Source organism: Calidris pugnax, unplaced genomic scaffold (assembly GCF_001431845.1).
Source record: "Calidris pugnax isolate Ruff unplaced genomic scaffold, ASM143184v1 scaffold86, whole genome shotgun sequence".
NCBI classification, from domain to species: domain Eukaryota; kingdom Metazoa; phylum Chordata; class Aves; order Charadriiformes; family Scolopacidae; genus Calidris; species Calidris pugnax.
The window spans coordinates 731790-751017 of NW_015090843.1; the positions used below are offsets into that span (position 1 = coordinate 731790).

At 39.1% G+C, this 19228-nt stretch overlaps 1 protein-coding gene across 1 annotated transcript in view; it reads right to left on the minus strand.

Moving 5' to 3' along the window:
* Window positions 1-19228, minus strand: part of LAMA2 (laminin subunit alpha 2) — a 412919-nt gene that overhangs the window by 44498 nt on the left and 349193 nt on the right. Inside the window, exons 41-46 of the mRNA XM_014942611.1 lie at window positions 14720-14836; window positions 11676-11858; window positions 10088-10093; window positions 8856-9010; window positions 6750-6893; window positions 5695-5828 (exon numbers count right to left, since the gene is read on the minus strand). Of these exons, the coding sequence (XP_014798097.1) occupies window positions 5695-5828; window positions 6750-6893; window positions 8856-9010; window positions 10088-10093; window positions 11676-11858; window positions 14720-14836 (739 nt within the window). The remainder of the gene's footprint in view (window positions 1-5694; window positions 5829-6749; window positions 6894-8855; window positions 9011-10087; window positions 10094-11675; window positions 11859-14719; window positions 14837-19228) is intronic.

Genomic DNA, 19228 nt, shown 5'->3' on the forward strand with positions numbered 1-19228 from the left:
ATCTCAATTTTAATAAGAGGCAGGACTTCCCATTATTATTGTCATGTTAATTTGGAAATTTCTAACGTGAATCCTTGATCTTGCAATCTTAACTAGCACTGAAACACTCAGCACGGATACCAATATTACACAGAACTTTTCTAACTTATATGTTTGATAGTGAATGCATAAATACACCATTTTAGAGAAAATTTACTGTCTTTTGCCGTAACAGTTTACAGAGAGAGTGTACCTGTCAAGAGTGACTACCCATGTTTCAGATTACGAGTGTGATTGGACTCTAAAATCTACTCAGTACCTGTTCTCAAACTAGACAAAACAGATTTTATGTCTAAATTTTGAAAAAGGTTTCTGGGGATAGGAAGGAAGCTGATTAAATAGAGGAGATAAAATTCACCAAAAATTTACACATGTAGCTTTTCTAGATGAAAATTTACATATTCATCCTATCAAGATACTGTCAAGTCACAACCAGAAATTAAAAAAAAAAAAAAATAAACACCCCTTTGATTTCCTGAAGTCCTGAACTTTGCTGCATGCAAAATACAAAATTCCCTTTTTTCTAATTAGAAAAAAAAAAAAAAAGAAAAAGATTTGTTTGGGGTATTGAAGTAACAAGCAAACTAAAAGTTAAAAGCATTACCTTTCAGGAAGAACAGTCACTTTTGTTAAATAAAGCTTTACTTGAAGAACACAAGGCAAGGAATTCTGCAGAACAGACTACTGAATTAGCTAAATGAAGACATTCCTCTCCTGCCCTTACAGAATTCCTGGATTTACAAAGTTTACTGGACCAGGGATCTAGAGGGTGGAAAGACTATGCATTTTATCTCTATAAAATACTCTTCAGAAATTCCTTTGGCTCAGAACTTATTACCCAAAACCCAGAATGATCTGAAAGTTTTCTTATGAAGTAACACAGAACTGGAAAAAAAGCCACTTTAATAATAAAACAAGATTTAGTTGAGACATTGCGGTTTTGATAAATTTCTCCTCAGCTGTGAAGGGGGGTTGCAAAGTAAGTTTGAGGGTTTCCAATCAATGGGGAATATCTTTGTAGATCTATGCCACCTTGCCTGCTTTGTAGTCAGTGATCTCAAGGATTTCAATGTGAAAAGTACATATTTGCCAAAAAAACACTGGAGCTTTTCTATTATCCACCCCTACCTTGATCTGGCAGCTCTGGAAACCACATGTAAAGGACTCTCAGTTTCCCAGGGAATGTCCTAAGTGACATCTGGGGTGTGTGGACATGGAGTTGCTCCAAATCATTTTAAAGAAGTTGGCTAAAGCCATTCACATTATTCTAAAGGGTTATTTTTTTTAAATTTCCTTTTAATATCAATATTTTACCTTGTATTCCAAAATCAATTGAATGCTAAGTAGATAGATTTCTATGCAGCAGAAATTCCAAATTTTTACTTTATTTTTTCAGAAGGTTTATTGATGTTAAGCCCTTTAAAAGTATGAAAGTTCTCAGTGTAGTAATTGTTGACAGATAACAGTGGCTAAAGGCTTTTTTAAAAACTGTTTAAGTTTGACAGTCTCTGAAAGAAAGCCATTGGCACCTACAATCTATATTGTGGTCAAATCAAGATTCCAGTTTAAAAACATCTGAGTTCAATCACTCAGAAGTCACTGAGCAGACTGACACTTTTTAGGGTATCTAATATGTCACGAATAGCACGGATGTCTTTCATCTTCAAACAGATTGAAATGCTAACTATGGAGTCCTTCCATAAATAATTCTCTCTGGTTTAGGGAGGACAACTGAGCTTGAAGAAAGAACTTGGCTAATTTGACAGCAAAAAGACGTGACTATCCTGTGTGTGACAAGGCATCAGGTTAGACAATAACTGTTCTCGTGATAGTCAGGTCTTGCAGAAAATAGTGGATTAGAGGAGATGTACCAGCGCTTTAAGGCCCCATCTGGAGTACGGGGTCCAGTTCTGGGCTCCTCAGGTCAAGAAGGACAGGGAACTGCAGGAGAGGGTTACAAAGATGATGAGGGGCCTGGAGCATCTCTCTGATGAGGAAAGGCTGAGGGACTTGAGCTTTTTTAGTCTGGAGAAGAGAAGGCTGAGGGGGGATCTGATCAACATCTATAAATACTTAAAGGATGGGTGTCAGAAGGATGGGGCCAGGCTTTTTTCAGTGGTGCCCAGGGACAGGACAAGAGGGAATGGGCACAAACTGGAACATAAGAAGTTCCATCTAAACATGAGGAGGAACTTCTTTCCCTTTGAAGGTGGCAGTAGAGGCTGCCCAGTGGAGTCTCTGTCTCTGGAGACATTCCAAAGCCACCCAGAAATGTTCCTGTGCAACCTGCATGAACCTGCTCTGGCAGGGAGGTTGGAGGAGATGATCTCCAGAGGTCCCTTCCAACCCTGTATCATTGTGTGATTCTGTGAGATTCTGTGATAATCCCAAAAATTTATGTAATGCCACGTGTGCAGGGTTTGCTCTTTAGGAGATGCATGATGTAAATGAGATGACCTTTGCAAGTAATCAATGTTAGATTACAAGATACCACATAAAGACCTCTGCTCCTTGACCCCTTGAAAGCAAAGAACATCTTAATTGGGAAAGTATGGCTTAGATTTGGCACAGCAGTTAAAAAGGGAATTCTTGCTGAGCTGGGCTGGATGTGCCCACAGTGAAGCTGTGAGTCAAGAGTCCTCTGTCCTCAAGGGCTGCTTAAAATCTGTCATTAGCAATTAAAACAATGGTAATACTTAAATCACACTTGATTAAAATCACAACTAATCAGGTCCTGCTCCTAATTGAGGCCTGCTGAAGTCAAGTGACATCGCTTCCCTGATCCAGCCAGTCTCAAAAATATTGTCACCCATTTGACTGTTGCACAAAATTGACACTATTTGCATTTCAAAACTGCTTTAAATCATTTTGTCACATACTGTTATGCCACATTTTCCTTTGTTAATTGATATTTTGATTGATTGCAGTTCTTGATGTCAATCAGATTTGCCTCTGTAAGAGGGTAAGTAACTCTGTAAGTGATTTTTGATAAATCCCTGTACGATCAATACGCAGGGAATTCCTGTAGGAATTCCTATAGGAATAAACAAATTTGACTTCAATTCTATTTAAAAAAAATTAAAATATTTCCATGACAGCCTCTGCACATACAATAAAATGCAAAGTATTAGTATCATTAAAATAAAAAGGTGATGAAAATTACAAGTGTCCCTGGAAAACAGATGCAGTAATTATCACAGAGTCATAGAGTCATCCATGCCGGAAGGGACCTCCAAAGGTCATTTAGTCCGACCTCCCCACAGTCAGCAGGGACACCCCCAACTAGACCAGGTTGCCCAGGGCCTCGTCGAGCCTCTCCTTGAATATCTCCAGGGATGGGGCCTCAACCACCTCCCTGGGCAACCTGTTCCAGTGCCCCACCACCCTCACAGTGAAGAACCCTCTCCTTATCTCCAGTCTAAACAAGACTATCAATTTAGTCTTAACAGTCTGGAAATTTTGGCATAGCCATTAAGTGGACTGAACATCTCTGATCAGTACTCAACAGCCAGCTTTTTTATATATCGATTCCATTCAGTATGCTGAGTGACCTTGAGAATTTCACAACTTCTGTACCACCACATCTCCTCTTTCCAAGGCCCTTGGGGATCCCCGTTGAAGAACCACTATCAACGTTTCATCCTTCCATATCCACGTGTGTCAGTGCCCATTGCCTCTGAGACCTATGGCAAGATTCAGCAAGGCCAGAATTTCATCTTATGTCTCTGTTCTAAGTGGGTGCCCTGCTCCAGGCACCTCAGTCAGGCTGCTGAAAAAGTCTGTGGCTGGAACCAGGCAGAAATTTGGAGAAAAAAGGTGAAGAAATGAACTGAGTAAAACTCTCATGAAGGGAGACAGAGGAGAGTTATCAACTGGACTGAAAAATTGGGCAGAAATTTGGACAAAAAGTGAAGAAATGAACTGAGTAAAAATCTCATGAAGGGAGACAGAGAAGAGTTATCAACTGGACTAAAAAGTTCAAAGCTGAAGACTCTTCAGGAGGGTATGAGGCAGAAATTTGGAGAAAAAAGGTGAAGAAATGAACTGAGTAAAACTCTCATGAAGGGAGACAGAGGAGAGTTATCAACTGGACTGAAAAATTCAAAGCTGAAGACTCTTCAGGAGGGTATGTGATCCATGAAGTCTGCCTCGAGAATGTAAAATCAGTCCCGAGCTCTTCATCTTAATCCCACAAATCCAGCTAATGCCCCTGCAATGTAATTCTCCTAAACAACCCTCTGTACTTCAGATTTGTGCAGCTGTAATTGCTCTAAATTGCTGACCCAGCAGTTTGTTGGAAACTAACGGCGCGCGCGCCCCATCTATCCAGAGCAACCAGCCCAACAGGCAACGTGCTTTTGTAGGACGTGTGAATTTTTATACCACGTCCTGGCTCCCTATTCTGCTGAAGCAGCTTTCTTGTAAATGAAAGTCTGGCATTAGCGTGTCACAAAGCTATTTTGGTATGCATGAGACAAACCAGAGAAGTTTTCAACAATTCATATTGTACCCCAGTTTGGATTTTCCCAGCAACAAGGTTTCATTAAGGCAGCTTCTGGAGACGGTGCCATAATTTTATTTAATTCTCTGCTCCGAATGGCTGATTCCTATGATTTCACTAAATTATTTAAACTGGATGCCATTTCCTCCTCTGAGAGCTATGAACGTAACCAGAATTAAAGTGCTTTGTTTTGTTTCTCCTTCTTTCTTTCATTTTCTGACTATATTATCGGCTCTATGCTTAATACTATGTGAAATTAACTGTAATGGTGCAGGAGGAATTACTCAGCTTCACACCAAATTGCAATATAGATGATGTTATCTAAATTACTAAGATGTGCTCAGAAGATAACAGATATAAAGTAATGTAATCATTATTGTGTATTTACCACACCATATGTCGTGTGTTTGCTATTTGAATGGGAAATATAAGCTTCAACTAACAAATGTAAAATTTGAGCATTAAGGTGTCTGTATTTCTAAAGTTCAAAAGCATTCAACAGTTGATCTCAAAGCAGAAAGCATAGTTTAACTTTCCAGAATATTTAATCCCTGAGTTTTCATAAACTGTATCTTTTAAAACATCTCCAGTTTGAAGAGACATTTTGCCTGTGGAAATGGTAAGAAACAAGACACTTGGTGTATGACAGATTATTTGTTTGCAGTACTGTATCAAGACCAGAAATTTAGAAAATTCACAAAAATCTTTGAAATTCAAGCCGAAAAGAATAGTAATTATCTGTTTGAGTGCCAAAACCTGTAACTGATTTCAAAAGGGTGTTAGTTGAAGAAGAGAATCGATGGAGCAATAGATAAACAGAAGGGAATATAAGCAGTCATGGATTGTTGATGCTAGAGGGGAAATATATGATGAAAACCAATTCTTGACACAGTACAATTCACATTTCAATAGTAATTGCAGTATATACACTTTTGGTACTATTGGACGTATGTTCAAAAGCTTTCAATAAACTAGACTAGAATTTCTCATATTTATATCATCTTTTTAAAAGAATTTATGTTTCAAATGTAGCAAACATCTCTGTGTAAACCTGAGATCTGCCTACTTGAGGACAGTGGATTTGAAGCAGAAGATGTTAAATTTAGCCATTTTTTCTTTAGGAAACAAATCTTGGAACTGAAATATATACTTGCCTAGAGGCTTCAATCCGGTACCAAAACCCATCATCAATGGTCAGATCTGGATACTCGACCCGTCCAACACCAGATCCCACATCCCACAGGAAGCTCACCTTGCCTTTGCGCATCTCTATGGCCAGGAAGTCAGTCTAGGTGGGAAATATGAAAATAGAATATGAAAATATGAAAATAGAAGCAATATCATACTTTAAATAAAAGAATTTTTACAGAGCTCTCTACATTTCAGAAGGTCTAACGAGCCACAGGAAACCCATATATAGATGGTAAAGTATGAACATTAATGCTCACAGTGATCTAAAATGAGATTCTACTTTTCCTGCTTTCGTTGCTTCGAACAAGGAATCTTAACCCACAGATGGCAAATGAATTCTGTCAGTGACACGCAGTAAATGGCTGTGAGAGGTACAGAAATGTTAATATTGTAGCCATCAAGAGAAGGATTTAACTCAGAGTAATGCTGTTTGTAAAACATCCATTGGATGGCAGAAAGGTGTCAGGATTCTAGGCTAATACATGGTGCCATTTTGCCTCTTCATTTTGTATGAAGTAAATAAAATATATATTTCAAACTGTTAGAAATAGAAAACTTTTCCCATTTACTGAATTATTTTTGATTATTCTAGACGTCTGTCTGCTATAGGGCTCCTGGGAAACCGAATCATTCATCATTATTATGCTTGGAATTGTAGTCTTGGCTTAAAATTACAATAAATAGGAGCTTTGACAGATGCAAGATGATTAGGTTTCCCAAGGGAAAACCCACAACCAACCCCAAAATTACCCTGCTTGCACTGTGAATTTTAAAGCTCAAATGTAGTCCATGTATATTTCTTATCTAGTGAAAAAAATAAATAAATAAAAATTAGCTGGTCATATTTGAGACGTCCCCATATTAATGCCAAAGACAGTGAATGTCTTGATTATCTTAGGACCTCTACTACTGCTTTGAAGCCCCTAGAAGGAAAAAAAAGCCCTTCTCATCCTCTTTATTTGTCAGTTGTCTGATTTGATCGAGCAACCCTGACATGAAAAGCAGGAGACAGACTTACAAACTTGGCACTTCCAAGGTAAAAAAGCAGATTGTCAGCAACAACAGTCTTCACGTTGACAATGACGGTGTTGTACGTTCCCTTCTTTATCTCCGGTCTGTATGTGCGAATACAATTGCCTCCAGAGGACACAGACACTTTGATCTTCAAAAAAAAAAAAAAAGCAGAGCAGAAAGAATTCAGTTTATTGTTTATTATGCCAGAAATAACTTCAGATGCTTCCAAATAATTGCAAGAATATTATATGTTTGTTGTTTTTTTTTTAGTTCTTTGCCATTTGTGTGCTACATGTCCCAGGGAGCTGCGTGGATATGCACAGGAGGTGGAAATAGAATTTTCTTTCTGGGATTGTTTTTTAAAAGGAAATAAAACTCTTTCTGGCATTCACATGCGAAAGGACGAACCGTATGGATTAAAAATAGCTAGAAGATATGCTGGTCTAAGGCGAGCAGCAGTGGAATTCTAGCAGCAGAGATAGTCTATAAGCAGAATGTGCAGCCAGGAAAATAAGCAGCTCTCCTGAAGGGGTCACATTGTGATCAGGAAGATGGGATGCTCTATCTTTTTCCTTGTAATATCTTTGCTTATGCCAGTTTAAGACATCTTTTAACAACTATTTTTAACCCAACAGTTGTGTCTATCACTGCTTTTACACAGCCCCTGATGGTATTCAGACCCGAGATTCATTTTCACAGCCGAGTGACGTGTGCATTTGGATATTGGGGCTGGTTTCCTCAGGCTCTGAGCACAGAGAAAACTTTGTTTGCTTTTATAAACCCAGCATAGACACAATGACAGTAGAATGGCATTTCAACTCCAGCGAGACGTGTTTATGTATTAGAGTAAATGTACATAATGGTAGCACCTTATGCTCGGGGCAAACTTTGTCAAAAAGAGGAGCCATTAGATACCCAAACTCACAACTTCCCCATCTCAGAAATGCTGAGCAGTTCAGTACTTCAATGTCTTCAGACAGAAGATGAATGTAACAAGACCATATTATCACTGTCGCCTGTCTTTCTACCATGGGCAAATTTCGTCAAGTATTATGGAATACACTTCTCTCCCAGGATCCCATTATCCTGTCGATATTTAACGCCTTCAGACAGAAGATGAATGTAACAAAACCATTTATCACTGTAGCCTGTCTTTCTACCTTGGGCAAATTTTGTTAAGTATATGGGATACACTTCTCTCCCCTCCCAGGATCCCATTATCCTGTCGATATTTTTTTTTCAACCATTTTTCAGGAAGTTTTCATAGAATCATAGAATGGTTTGGGTTGGAAGGGACCTCAAAGATCATCTAGTTCCAAGCCCCCTGCCCTGGGCAGGGACACCTCCCACCAGACCAGGTTGCTCCAAGCCCCATCCAGCCTGGCCTTGAACCCCTCCAGGGATGGGGCAGCCACAGCTTCTCTGGCCAACCTGTTCCAGTGTCTCACCACCCTCATAGTAAAAATTTTCTTAACCACCATCTTCAAGATTTTTTTTCCTTTGCTACAAGATCACCAGCTGCATAACCTCAGTATTAACCAGCTGATCCTCAGTTTAGAGTATTACTGAGTCAGGGAGATGGACTCCAAACTCATTAAATGGAGGAGAAATATATTTTTAACTCAAGTTCAAGTCCTCAGAACTGTTGCTGGACAAAGAAAGTAAAGAATATGGGAAAAGCAAATGCACTCAGCAATTTCAGTGAGTCTGAGATGGTGTCATTCTCGGGGAATGTAAGTTCTGTGAAATGAAATCAGGGGCTCAATACCAGTGCTGAGGTGAAAAAATACATTTTTTTTTCCACAAAAAAATCAATGATGCTGTGACTCTTCTGCTGTACTATCACCCACAAGACGTTTTAAATAACAACCTTTCCAGATACATTCCTACAGATGTCATCCATTTAACAAGGGCATGTTTTAAATGAACAAGACACAGAGTGAAAATAATCAGAATATTCTCTTTTTATCTGTGAAATTATACTCCATTTCTTGCTCCCTTTACACATTTAGAATTAGAAAGGGCTCACCCCATGGAAAAGAAATAGAAAAGTAGAAAATACAATGCCATCAATACTCAAAAGTTCATCTGACTGAGAAAGAGGGCTTACCGAGTTGGCTTGTTTCCGAGCTTGGTTTATCAGCTCTTTTATCTGAGAAATGTTTTTCCCCAAGTTATCCTGAAGTTCTTTGATTGGCTTGATTTTCTCCAGCAGGCGATCTGCTTCCTTCTCTAGGGTTTTAATACTGGCATCTGCATCAGCAACTTCATAAGAAAGAATGAGGCAGAGTTTCAGAGAGTAGCGTCAGAGAGTAATTATACACTGCAATAATAAAAACCAAGAAAATTCTGCATATACAATACTCAGGCGATTGTATATGCTGCTAGGAGGTACACACGGGCCAGGAAGCTACCTGAACAGAATAAGATAAGAATATTTAGAATCAAGTTAAAGTGGCAATAGTAGCAAGTGCAGGCGTTAAAGCAGGATTTTTAAGCAGTGTAACTAGGCTTCAGGTCAGGATGACACTAATGGAAAACATTTCTTATAGCAAAATACACTTATGAACGAAATATTTACTTACCTTTTTTTTATTTTAAAACTCAAACTTTGAAGAAAATGCTAGCTTAATGAAAACTGGTTAGTTTCCACTAGTAATTTCTGAAACAGGGTTAGAATTAACTGAAGTTAATTCTTGACTTAACCATAATGGCCACCACTAGAAAAAGGCTTTATTCTGGTCACAAGTTTAAAATTCGGTGTGTGTACTGAAAGCAGATTAAAAAGCAGTGGCAGGAAATTGCAAATATTGTCTTTTTTCAGGTGAATTTACTGATTTCAAAAGGATAATTTTTTCTCCCTTTTTCTTTAAGGCTTGAAATTACTTTTTTTGTCCCTCAACACGCAACCAGTGAACCCTGGTTGCCCTCTCTTTGACAATTCATCAGCAGATCTAAGGATCGCACACTTGGCTCGCCTGAAGGTATGGATTCGTGCAGATGACACTGAAAGGGACAAACCTGCATTTACCAGATGAATGTATATTGAATTAAAGCAATAATAATAATAATGCTTAGATAAAGCATGAAAGCCTGTGTATCTAGTTTTTCAATAGTCACCCAGACACTGATGCTAAACCTTCAAGATGCTTCTTAAGGTTCCACATTAAAGTGACTTGGTAACTAGTTTCATTATCTCAGAGACTTCACAAACTAACTATTTAAGTATTTCAGTGAATGTGACATGTAGAAAGCACCATGCAGAAGCTTTGGTGGTAAGCAGGGAATCATCATTTACTGGAAAAGGCACAATAAAAGCAGGAAGAAAGACACTGTACGTACGGATTTCTGTAGGCAAGATATGGAGACAGAGAAAAGAGAAAAAACAGAAGATAATGTAAGAAAATGTTTTGAAGATCTGAACAGAAATGTAAAGTAAATTAAGGGACAGAACTATTCTAGAAAATGCTTACTATTACTTTTCATATCTACATAATGAGAATTCACAGCTTGAATTTTGAGACACAAGAGAGGCTGTGCCTACTTTAGCCATGAATGCCAACATACCCACTATATATATTTGGAGTGGTTTGCTCTGCATTTACTTCAATCTCATTCTATAACCTGAGCATCCACTAGCAGCTGAGGAGTGGTAAAAGTGTGCTGCTGAAGAACATCTTCCAGTTAAGCTTTATCTGACATGAAAGAGTTTGCACGTGTTAAGACCACTCCTCAATGTGAGCCAAGTAATGGTGACTAGGGGCAATCAAGAGATTAACTTCTAAATTATCACTCCAAATCTCAGCTAAAATTTTAATGTACACGCAGCCTTAGAATCCTTGGGCTGGGACAGATGGCCCAGGCTAGATCCAGCCGTGCCAAGAAATTGCTGCTTTTAGGCCACTTCTCAGCTGTTTATCACTGCCCTGCCAGACATCATTACCTTGTAGATCTGCTTGCTCCATAACCTCATAACCAACCTAAACTCACTATTTCAATCAATAGCTGCTTTTTCATATTGTCTAAACTAGAAGGGATCCATCTGCCTGATGGGGATTATACCCCAGGGCTCACACGTGAGGGATCAGGAACTTGCCACAGGCAGGCAGTGACAAACAGCCGCTGGGATTAACGTCTTTCACTGGTGCAGCTACAGTTGGAAGTGGGTTTTGTCCATGGAACTAGAATGGCAGCTTCCTAAACTGGATGCTTGTGGGTGCTCAGCTTCATCAAGTAGTCAGCTGAGAAATTAGGCCTTCAGTAATTTTGAAAAGACACTCTGGTTTTGTGGTCAGTCCTGGCTGTATACTCCTATATGATATATTCCAGTAACCTGCCATACAACGTAATTTAGAATTCAATTTTATCCATCATAATCCAAGTGAAAATGCTAAAGCAATTATCATATTTCATAATAGAATTCCCTGCCAAAAGAAAAAAAAAGAAAGCATACAAAAACCACTCCCAGATTCTCCTTTTCTCTTTCTTAAGTGACTTCAGTGGTCTACCAAAATAATAATGTATATGAGGGAAGTCATGCATTTCTCCCTGAACTGATTATCTGAGTGACTGAAGACAGAGACAGAGCGTGGAGTTTTGCTTGAATCAAGGGGTGAACTGCCAATCAGAATCTTTGATTATTCATCTCCTAAATACTTTTAAAAGTACTCTGCGGACAAATTTACCCACTACATGTTCATCCTGCGAACATTAGATTTTTTCCAACTACTAGCAGCAGTCCTTAAGATTTAAAATTCTTTTTATATATAAAGTCCAGAAAATAGAAGTAATAGGGATTCCTTTTATCCCATCATACTGTAGTGACGCTATGTCAGTGAAATTCTGGAGTGTCTCTGTTTCATCTTGAGATGTGAAATGAAAACCACAACCTGAAAAAACCCACCACCAAACAACCCAAAAAAGATCTTACTGTTCTTGACAGGATCCTTCACGACAGCGTTTGTTTTCGCCACTTCGTCGGCCAGTTTACTGTAGTTGTTTCTCAAGCCCAGAAGGTTCTGGTTGAGGTCTTTAATCTGGGCCAGGACGTCACTTGCAGTATCGTTGGCTTGTCTCGCTTTGTCTTTGGCTGCCTGAACCCTTATAGTGGTATCTGTTGGTAGAAAAAGATAATGAAATGGTTGCCTAGAGTACAGAAGTTTCCTTCACACTTCTGTCCTCACAGCAGAGGGGCTCCAGCCCTTGGGAGCACCTTCATTGTCACCTGCTTCACATGAAACTGTTCTTAGAGCTGCTTTCCCCTTGTGTTCTCCAGAGTATCCTCATGTCCCTCAGTCACATGAGAATTATGGAGTACAGCTCAGGAGTTTGGACACCTCTGAAACAATCATGTAGAGATGGTGCCTCTTGTCATACTGACATACTGGGGCTTGTCATACTGGGGCTTCCTGTGGTAGTCAGTGAAGTTAAGAGACTGCACAGGAGGTTGTGATGCCTTCCCATTTCTGACTAAGAGACAGACCAACATTTGCTTGGAGTGGACATTCTTGATTCTCTGTGTGAAGACATGCGAAACAGCGACAGTTCCATTTCTGACTAAGAGTTGGTTTATACCAACATTTGCTTGGAGTGGACATTCTTGAGTGATGCCTTCCCATTTCTGACTAAGAGACAGACCAACATTTGCTTGGAGTGGACATTCTTGATTCTCTGTGTGAAGACATGCGAAACAGCGACAGTTTCTCCATTTCTAGGGAACAACAGCATAGATTTCCAAATTATCTCCTAGGCAGGTCCTTCTCCTCCTCTGAAACATCTGATGTGATCAAGCCTGTGGCCTGGGGAGCACATATGCTTCCAAAGGCCATGGAAAATTGACACATTTGTCCTGCACTCTGGAGAGTTACAAGACCCTTTTTACTTTCTTGAGTAAAGATATATTATACCTGTGCTCCAAACAACTCTACCATTATTTCTGAAGGTTGGGCTCTGAAAAGCCTCCCATATGCTTCCAAAGGCCATGGAAAATTGACACATTTGTCCTGCACTCTGGAGAGTTACAAGACCCTTGTGATGCTTCCTAAGGCCACGGAAAATTGACACGTTTGTCCTGCACTCTGGAGAGTTACAAGACCCTTTTTACTTTCTTGAGTAAAGATATATTATACCTGTGCTCCAAACAACTCTACCATTATTTCTGAAGGTTGGGCTCTGAAAAGCCTCCCAAACACAATAGCACCTTGAAAATACAACTGAACCTTTAATAAACTGTTATCATCATCAGTACTGACAAGTGGAAGATCAGAGAGTGCTGATTGCCTTTTTTCACTCCCTTTTTTTCATCATATCCAAGTATCTCCTTTTGAGGCCATTATTAGAGGTCACCACCTTTCTGGCAGAGTGAGAGTTGGAGTTACTGTGTTACTTCCCTCTATTGGTCACACAAATGAAATTTATTTTCAGCCACACTTTAAACTATGCCATCCCTGCACGTGTGGGTCCTTGTCCTAAGATGATCTACCCATCTAGCCCATTTTGAATCTTTCTGCTTTTATTTGGCTATTAGTATAGCAAAGCCACAAGAATTATTAGTTTAAGCTGCTCTCTGCTTTCTTGAATCCTTGAAAAACAAGAAATATGACAGGGTCATTTCCTCCCCCGTCCTCATTGGTTGCTTCTGTGTCGGACAACTAATTTACTGCATTTCCTTATCCATCTCATTTATTTGCTCTGAATTTCATCCTTAATACACACCCGCTTGTTTTTACGAGTGTCCTTGTCCCAAGAGCAAGCACCCTGTAACTCTAATCTGACAAGAGTTTACCACATTGCCAATGGTTGCATGTTTCACATTTCTTCTACTTATTTAGTATTCTGTGTCCTAAGGTCAACTGGCCTTAGAGGTCCTTTTTCTTTGCCTGAGACAAACTGTCCTGTCAATACCTGTGGCCAAAACCCGGGAAATGGCAGAAGATGAGTATGACACATAAAAACAGATCTTTGGGAAGGCCTGATTTCAAGGATCACTAAATCGCAAACAAAACTTTTCAGTTGTCTGGAATCTTAAAGCCACAAAAAACGTGCAAGATGAATAGCAAATTGTTTTTCATGCCAAGTTTTTACTCGCAGTCTGAACCTCCCAGACCACCACAAATCAGACAGAATATAGATTTTCTTTAGAGACTTTTCTTAAGGCATATCTTCAGTTTATAAATTGCTCCTCGGAGATAAATGTTGTAGCAAATTACACGGATAAAGAACTTTTTATTTTCTAAAACAAACATTGAGTTTATCACTGTCTGCTATGAAGAAACTATGTTGTAGCTCTGTCTCTCGCTATCACAACACAAAGTAGCTAACATCCCAGGATTCAGGAGTTTAATAAGTATTACAAGTTTGTGGGGTTAAGTTGTTGTTGTGGTTTTTTTTCTATATAGAATTACGAATGTGCACAGCACTTCAGAGCTCATTGAGGACAGCCTGTTCCAGTTCTAAGCCATTTACAGTCTAAAAAAGTTACACAACACCAAAAAGTGACTGGAAACAATTCTGCAGCACAAATCAATGGGAGAGTGGTAGAAAGGTAAGACAAAACCCAGCAAATTTCATCCTGCTTTTTATGTAAAGTCCATAAGTCTTTCTTCTTCTTGGGTTAAATTATACTGGTTAAATTATAACGGTTCATTAAATAATCGTTTCATTAAAAGACTTTTCACATTGAAAGAAAAGACTATTAGTTTCAGATTGTATCATAATTCCTGATATCGTAATTCTGTTCTTCCTGAAACCTTTTGCAAATTGCAGAAGTGTGGTACCTTTAATGTGCCAAAATACAGACACCACGTATCTGCTTTCAGCTCGGTTCTCCCTCTCCCATTGCTCATCTTTGTCTTATCACAGCGGCCAATGGTCGCAGCGTGCCCAGCGTGGACACAGGCAAAGGTTAATCAGACAGATTTAAGTGACAGAAAGTGAAAGGGATGAGTTGAGTGTTGCAGTACTTTTCCAGCTTACCGTTGGGAATGGCTGACAGCTTTCCTAAGGTTTCATTCAAAGTTCTCAGGAGGATGGAATTATTCTCATCGACCTCTTTCAGCCTGTTCTGCATGGTGTCCAGGTCGTCCCCCTTTTCTAGAAAAAGTACACACAAAACAGAAGCTTTAACTCTTTGTTTCCTTTGTTTGCACAAAATTTGAAATGCGTAATAATGAGCAAGCCACTTATCATTAAGATATTATACTATATAAATAAGGAAGTCCAGTAAAACTGGTTGTAGGCTTCACTGATAATCTTCTTCTGTTTCTTTAAGTTCCCTACGTCCATAGCATCTAAATGCTTGAGTTTCTTGTGCTGTTGTGTATTTATCAAGGGTTTTCCTAAGGTGTACAGGAGAAAGAAAAAAATGACAATCACAGAAAGTGTGATTTATGCAAACTCACACAATGACCCACTGATAGATTCAACATGTGTGATATTTAGTCATAACTTCGATTCCTAGATTAAGCTATCACTGAAATTTTCTTCTTAAGGGGTTGCCTGGGATTAATGAGTTGACCATAGTGTGAAAGAGGCAGCATTAATTAGGTCAGTTTTACTGTTGCAATTAGACTGGCCAGAGCCCATCTCTCCCAGATTTTCTCAGAGATAATCAATCTTGATATTTGAGGAAATATCAACATGAGAAATAATATTTGAGGAAAACACATAAGATCACCATAGCACCGATTGTCAATATGGGGAGAATACACTAACAGGTTACGAAATAAACATACTCAATTTTGGAGTAAAAAGCCCACCTAGTAAATAAAACCCAAAGCTAAGAATACGTTCAAATCAAAGAACTAGTACAAATCAAAGGCACGGGTCTGTCACATTTGGTACATGACAGATGAAACTGATGTTATCCTTTACAGGTAAGTTTTTATTCTTCAGCAGTTGCTTTGAATAAAAATTATGGAGTTCTTTGGAACAGAATCCAGCACAGCAATGACTTTTCAAACTCTCAAAAGTGAGATTCCAGCTAAGCATTATGGCTATTTAAACAGACGTTAGTTCAAAATTCAGAAGTACAGTTTGGCACAGAAAATGGTAGTTAATGCTTAAACCACTATCTTAGGGGGTATTTTTCATCATTTTTTCCTATCGACATGGAACTCTCTGGAACAGACAGCTGGTAATTTCTTACCTTAAAGGCATGCCCTACTGGGAAACTAATTCAACATTGCTGTGCCTGAGAGCAGGGAGAGGAGAGTAATTTGTAGAAAAAGAGTTCAGGACACAAAGTATGACTGTGACCTTCAGATACGCGACGTGTTACTGAAAAAAAAAAACACCTAGTTTTTGGATGCTTATCCAAGCAGATACTGGGAGAGGAAAACATACTGGAGATAAAGTTATTGGTCACATACTTGTGAATTGTGGTCACATACTTATCAAAAGCAAAAAGCATCTCTTTCTATTAAGGGACAATAATTACATGTATCATTGGTACTCCAGCATCTCCAACAGCATCAGGGCTGTAACCCTTTTGTGAAAGAATAAACAGAATAATAGATTAAAACGAGGGACTGTAGTTCATGTTCCGCAAATTCTAAAAAATGTAAGGTTTCTTAAAACTAGATATACAAGAGCCGACTTGTAAAGAGAAAAGTCAAACAAAATGTATATTAGCTACAAGAAATCCCTAACTAGTTTTTCCAAGATTATAGCAAGGCTGAAATAGCAGATGAATTTAAATAAGAATCACACTTTTGTTGTTATATACTTTGTAATGTCATTCAGGAAGAAATCTGTTTGACTTGTAAAGAGAAAAGTCACACAAAATGTGTATTAGCTACAAGAAATCCCTAACTAATTTTTCCAAGATTATAGCAAGGCCGAAATAGCAGATGGAATTTAAATAAGAATCACACTTTTGTTGCTATACACTTTGTAATGTCATTCAGGAAGAAATCTGTTTAATTAAGCAACAGACAGGACTGCAGGAGAGCCTTGAGACAAACGTTCTTTCCTGCAAAATGTCCTGCAGAGGAACAGGACGCTTGTGTCAACTGCAAGAGGTGCAGTTAACACTAGAACAAAGCTGTGAAGAATCATATCAATTATAAGATGACTCTCCTCCTCAAAAATACCTTTATTTTTAAATGACAGGTTTTGTCTCCACTGCCGAATGAGAGGGCTGGTACCATGATGTTGTTAAACCAGGATGAACTCAGGAGATTCTGGTCTTAAATGCTCTGAGACTTTTTCTGAGTTCATTTCTTGTTAAGTAATAACACCGACAAAACTGTTTTAATTTCCCCCATTTAATTCTGAAATTATGGTCTGCCTGATATTTCCTTGGTGTCTCTGGTGCCTTTTGGGAGGTTAGTGTTTATTATAAAGTGTGTTAATATTTCTGAGATATTTGATTTATTTCCCGTGGTGTACTAACTTTGTTGCATGCTCCTAAATTGTATCTTTCTCTCCCTTTTACTCTGCCAGATCCAACATTATGCTAATTATCCCCCGGTTATATTTCTGAAGAATCATGTTTCCAGGCTTCTGTTTTCAGCTTTGTAACCATAGCAGCAAACTGATTTTTATGGATTTTAATAAGGGAAGTTTCCCTAGAACTCCTGAAATTGAATACCGAGACTCCACCTGTTCAATATTTTTTCTTTTCATTCCTCAAAAACATTTTAACTGTGGGTGTTTTTTTTTTTAAATATTACAATAAAAAAGCCAGAAATAAGTGCCCTGAGGGAGGCTCTTACAGAAAGAGATGTGAGGAGACACTAAGGCTCACGTCAGCTTTTCAAGGAAATAGTTCACTTTGCGCAGTGACATTAACATGAAGTTGTATTTTGCAGTAAGTTCCCAGTCCCATAACCCAGGTGGCCTTTGCACTAAGCACTGAGCTAATTTGGTTATGAATCATCAACAGAATTGACTTCACGTCAGCTTTTCCCCATCCTTTAATTATTAGCATTTATGAAAAATGCTGGACTACCAGGTACACGACTCAAAGGGTTGTGGTCAACAGCTCGATGTCCAAGTGGTGACCAGTGGTGTTCCTCAGGGGTCAGTACTGGGACCAGTGCCATTTAACATCTTTGTTGGTGACATGGATAGTGGGACTGAGTCCACCCTTGATGAGTTTGCCCATGGTACCAAGCTGTGTGACATGGTCAACGTGTTGAAGGGAAGGGATGCCATCCAGAGGGCATTTCCCCTAAAATAAGCAAGACTTGGAAACTGGTACTAGGGACAAGCAAGGGAAAGAGATATAACCAGAGAAATGGAGCTAATGATGGCTGATTTTTTAAAGAGACTACTTTCAGCACCGACTGCAGTTTTTGTACAAGTATTATGTTGGCCATCAAACTAATGCAATAATTTGCTGAATGCAATCTGCCAGGTCAGCAAAAATACAAAGCAGAGGAGAATGCATAAACAAGGGATTTAGTTTGCCTCTCTTCCGGGAAATGTTTTAGCTAAAAATATTCACGGGTTGTCAGACAAGACAAGCCCCCCTCAACTTGTCAATTCTTGAGCAAAAGCAAGGACACGAGCTGAATTTCAGTAGCCACCTGACAGCAGTCTCCAGCCAAGGAGCAGTTTATACATCTTATTTTCTCTTTTCATTGATCAGTCTTGACAAAGTCTCTATACAGTCTCAAATCTGCACCGGGGCAAGTATATTTTTAAAAAGAGTAAATTCAAAATTAAAAGGAAGAAAAATTGCTCCTGGCAAACTGAGAATCCCTCTAGGCACGGAGAGAAGGAAGCTGGCAGGCAGCAGCCATTCACTCACTTGTAGCCAAAATTTCCGAACTCCTCCTCCGGCAGAGCGCTGCAGACAGGCTTTGCTTCTCCCACCAGGATTATTCCTTCTAACTCCTCGCCCCACAGAGAGGGAAACGACTAAATCTCCATTTTAATAGCTTCTGTCAGAAGGTTTGCTTTGTAAGGACTGTTTCAGCAGTTTTTGGTGGTAATATAAAACATTTCTGTGATTAACAGCCGCTTTATAACTAGGGTAATTGGCCACAAATCAGGTGAATGTCATAATGTAGCAAGAAAATACTCCCACCTCCATCGCAGCCCAGCCTGGATTTCTGGAGTGTGTATTAGTTGAGGGGCTTACAGGTCTTCATTACTTTAACTAATGTACTACCTCTAGTGCAGACAGAGAAATTTCAAACTAATGGTGACTTCTGTCTACCAGATCTTTAGAGAGTGCCCATCGTCCATCCTGCGCTTCCCATCAAGACTCTGAATGGGTTTTTTTTATAAGAATTGTATGAAAATAACGTTCTATCAGTTTTACACTCGACTCTGGCTGTCTATCCTGGAAACACCCAGACATCCAGAAGGGATTATGCTCGTAATACTAATAACACCACCCATTTAGAGCAAAAGAGGGGTGGGGAAAAAAAGAAATCTGTCATTGCATTTTATTCTTACGCTTCTGCATTCTGGACACCACATTAACCCATCTCATCAGGCTGTGGAGCATGGATATGTTTTATTGCAAAAAGG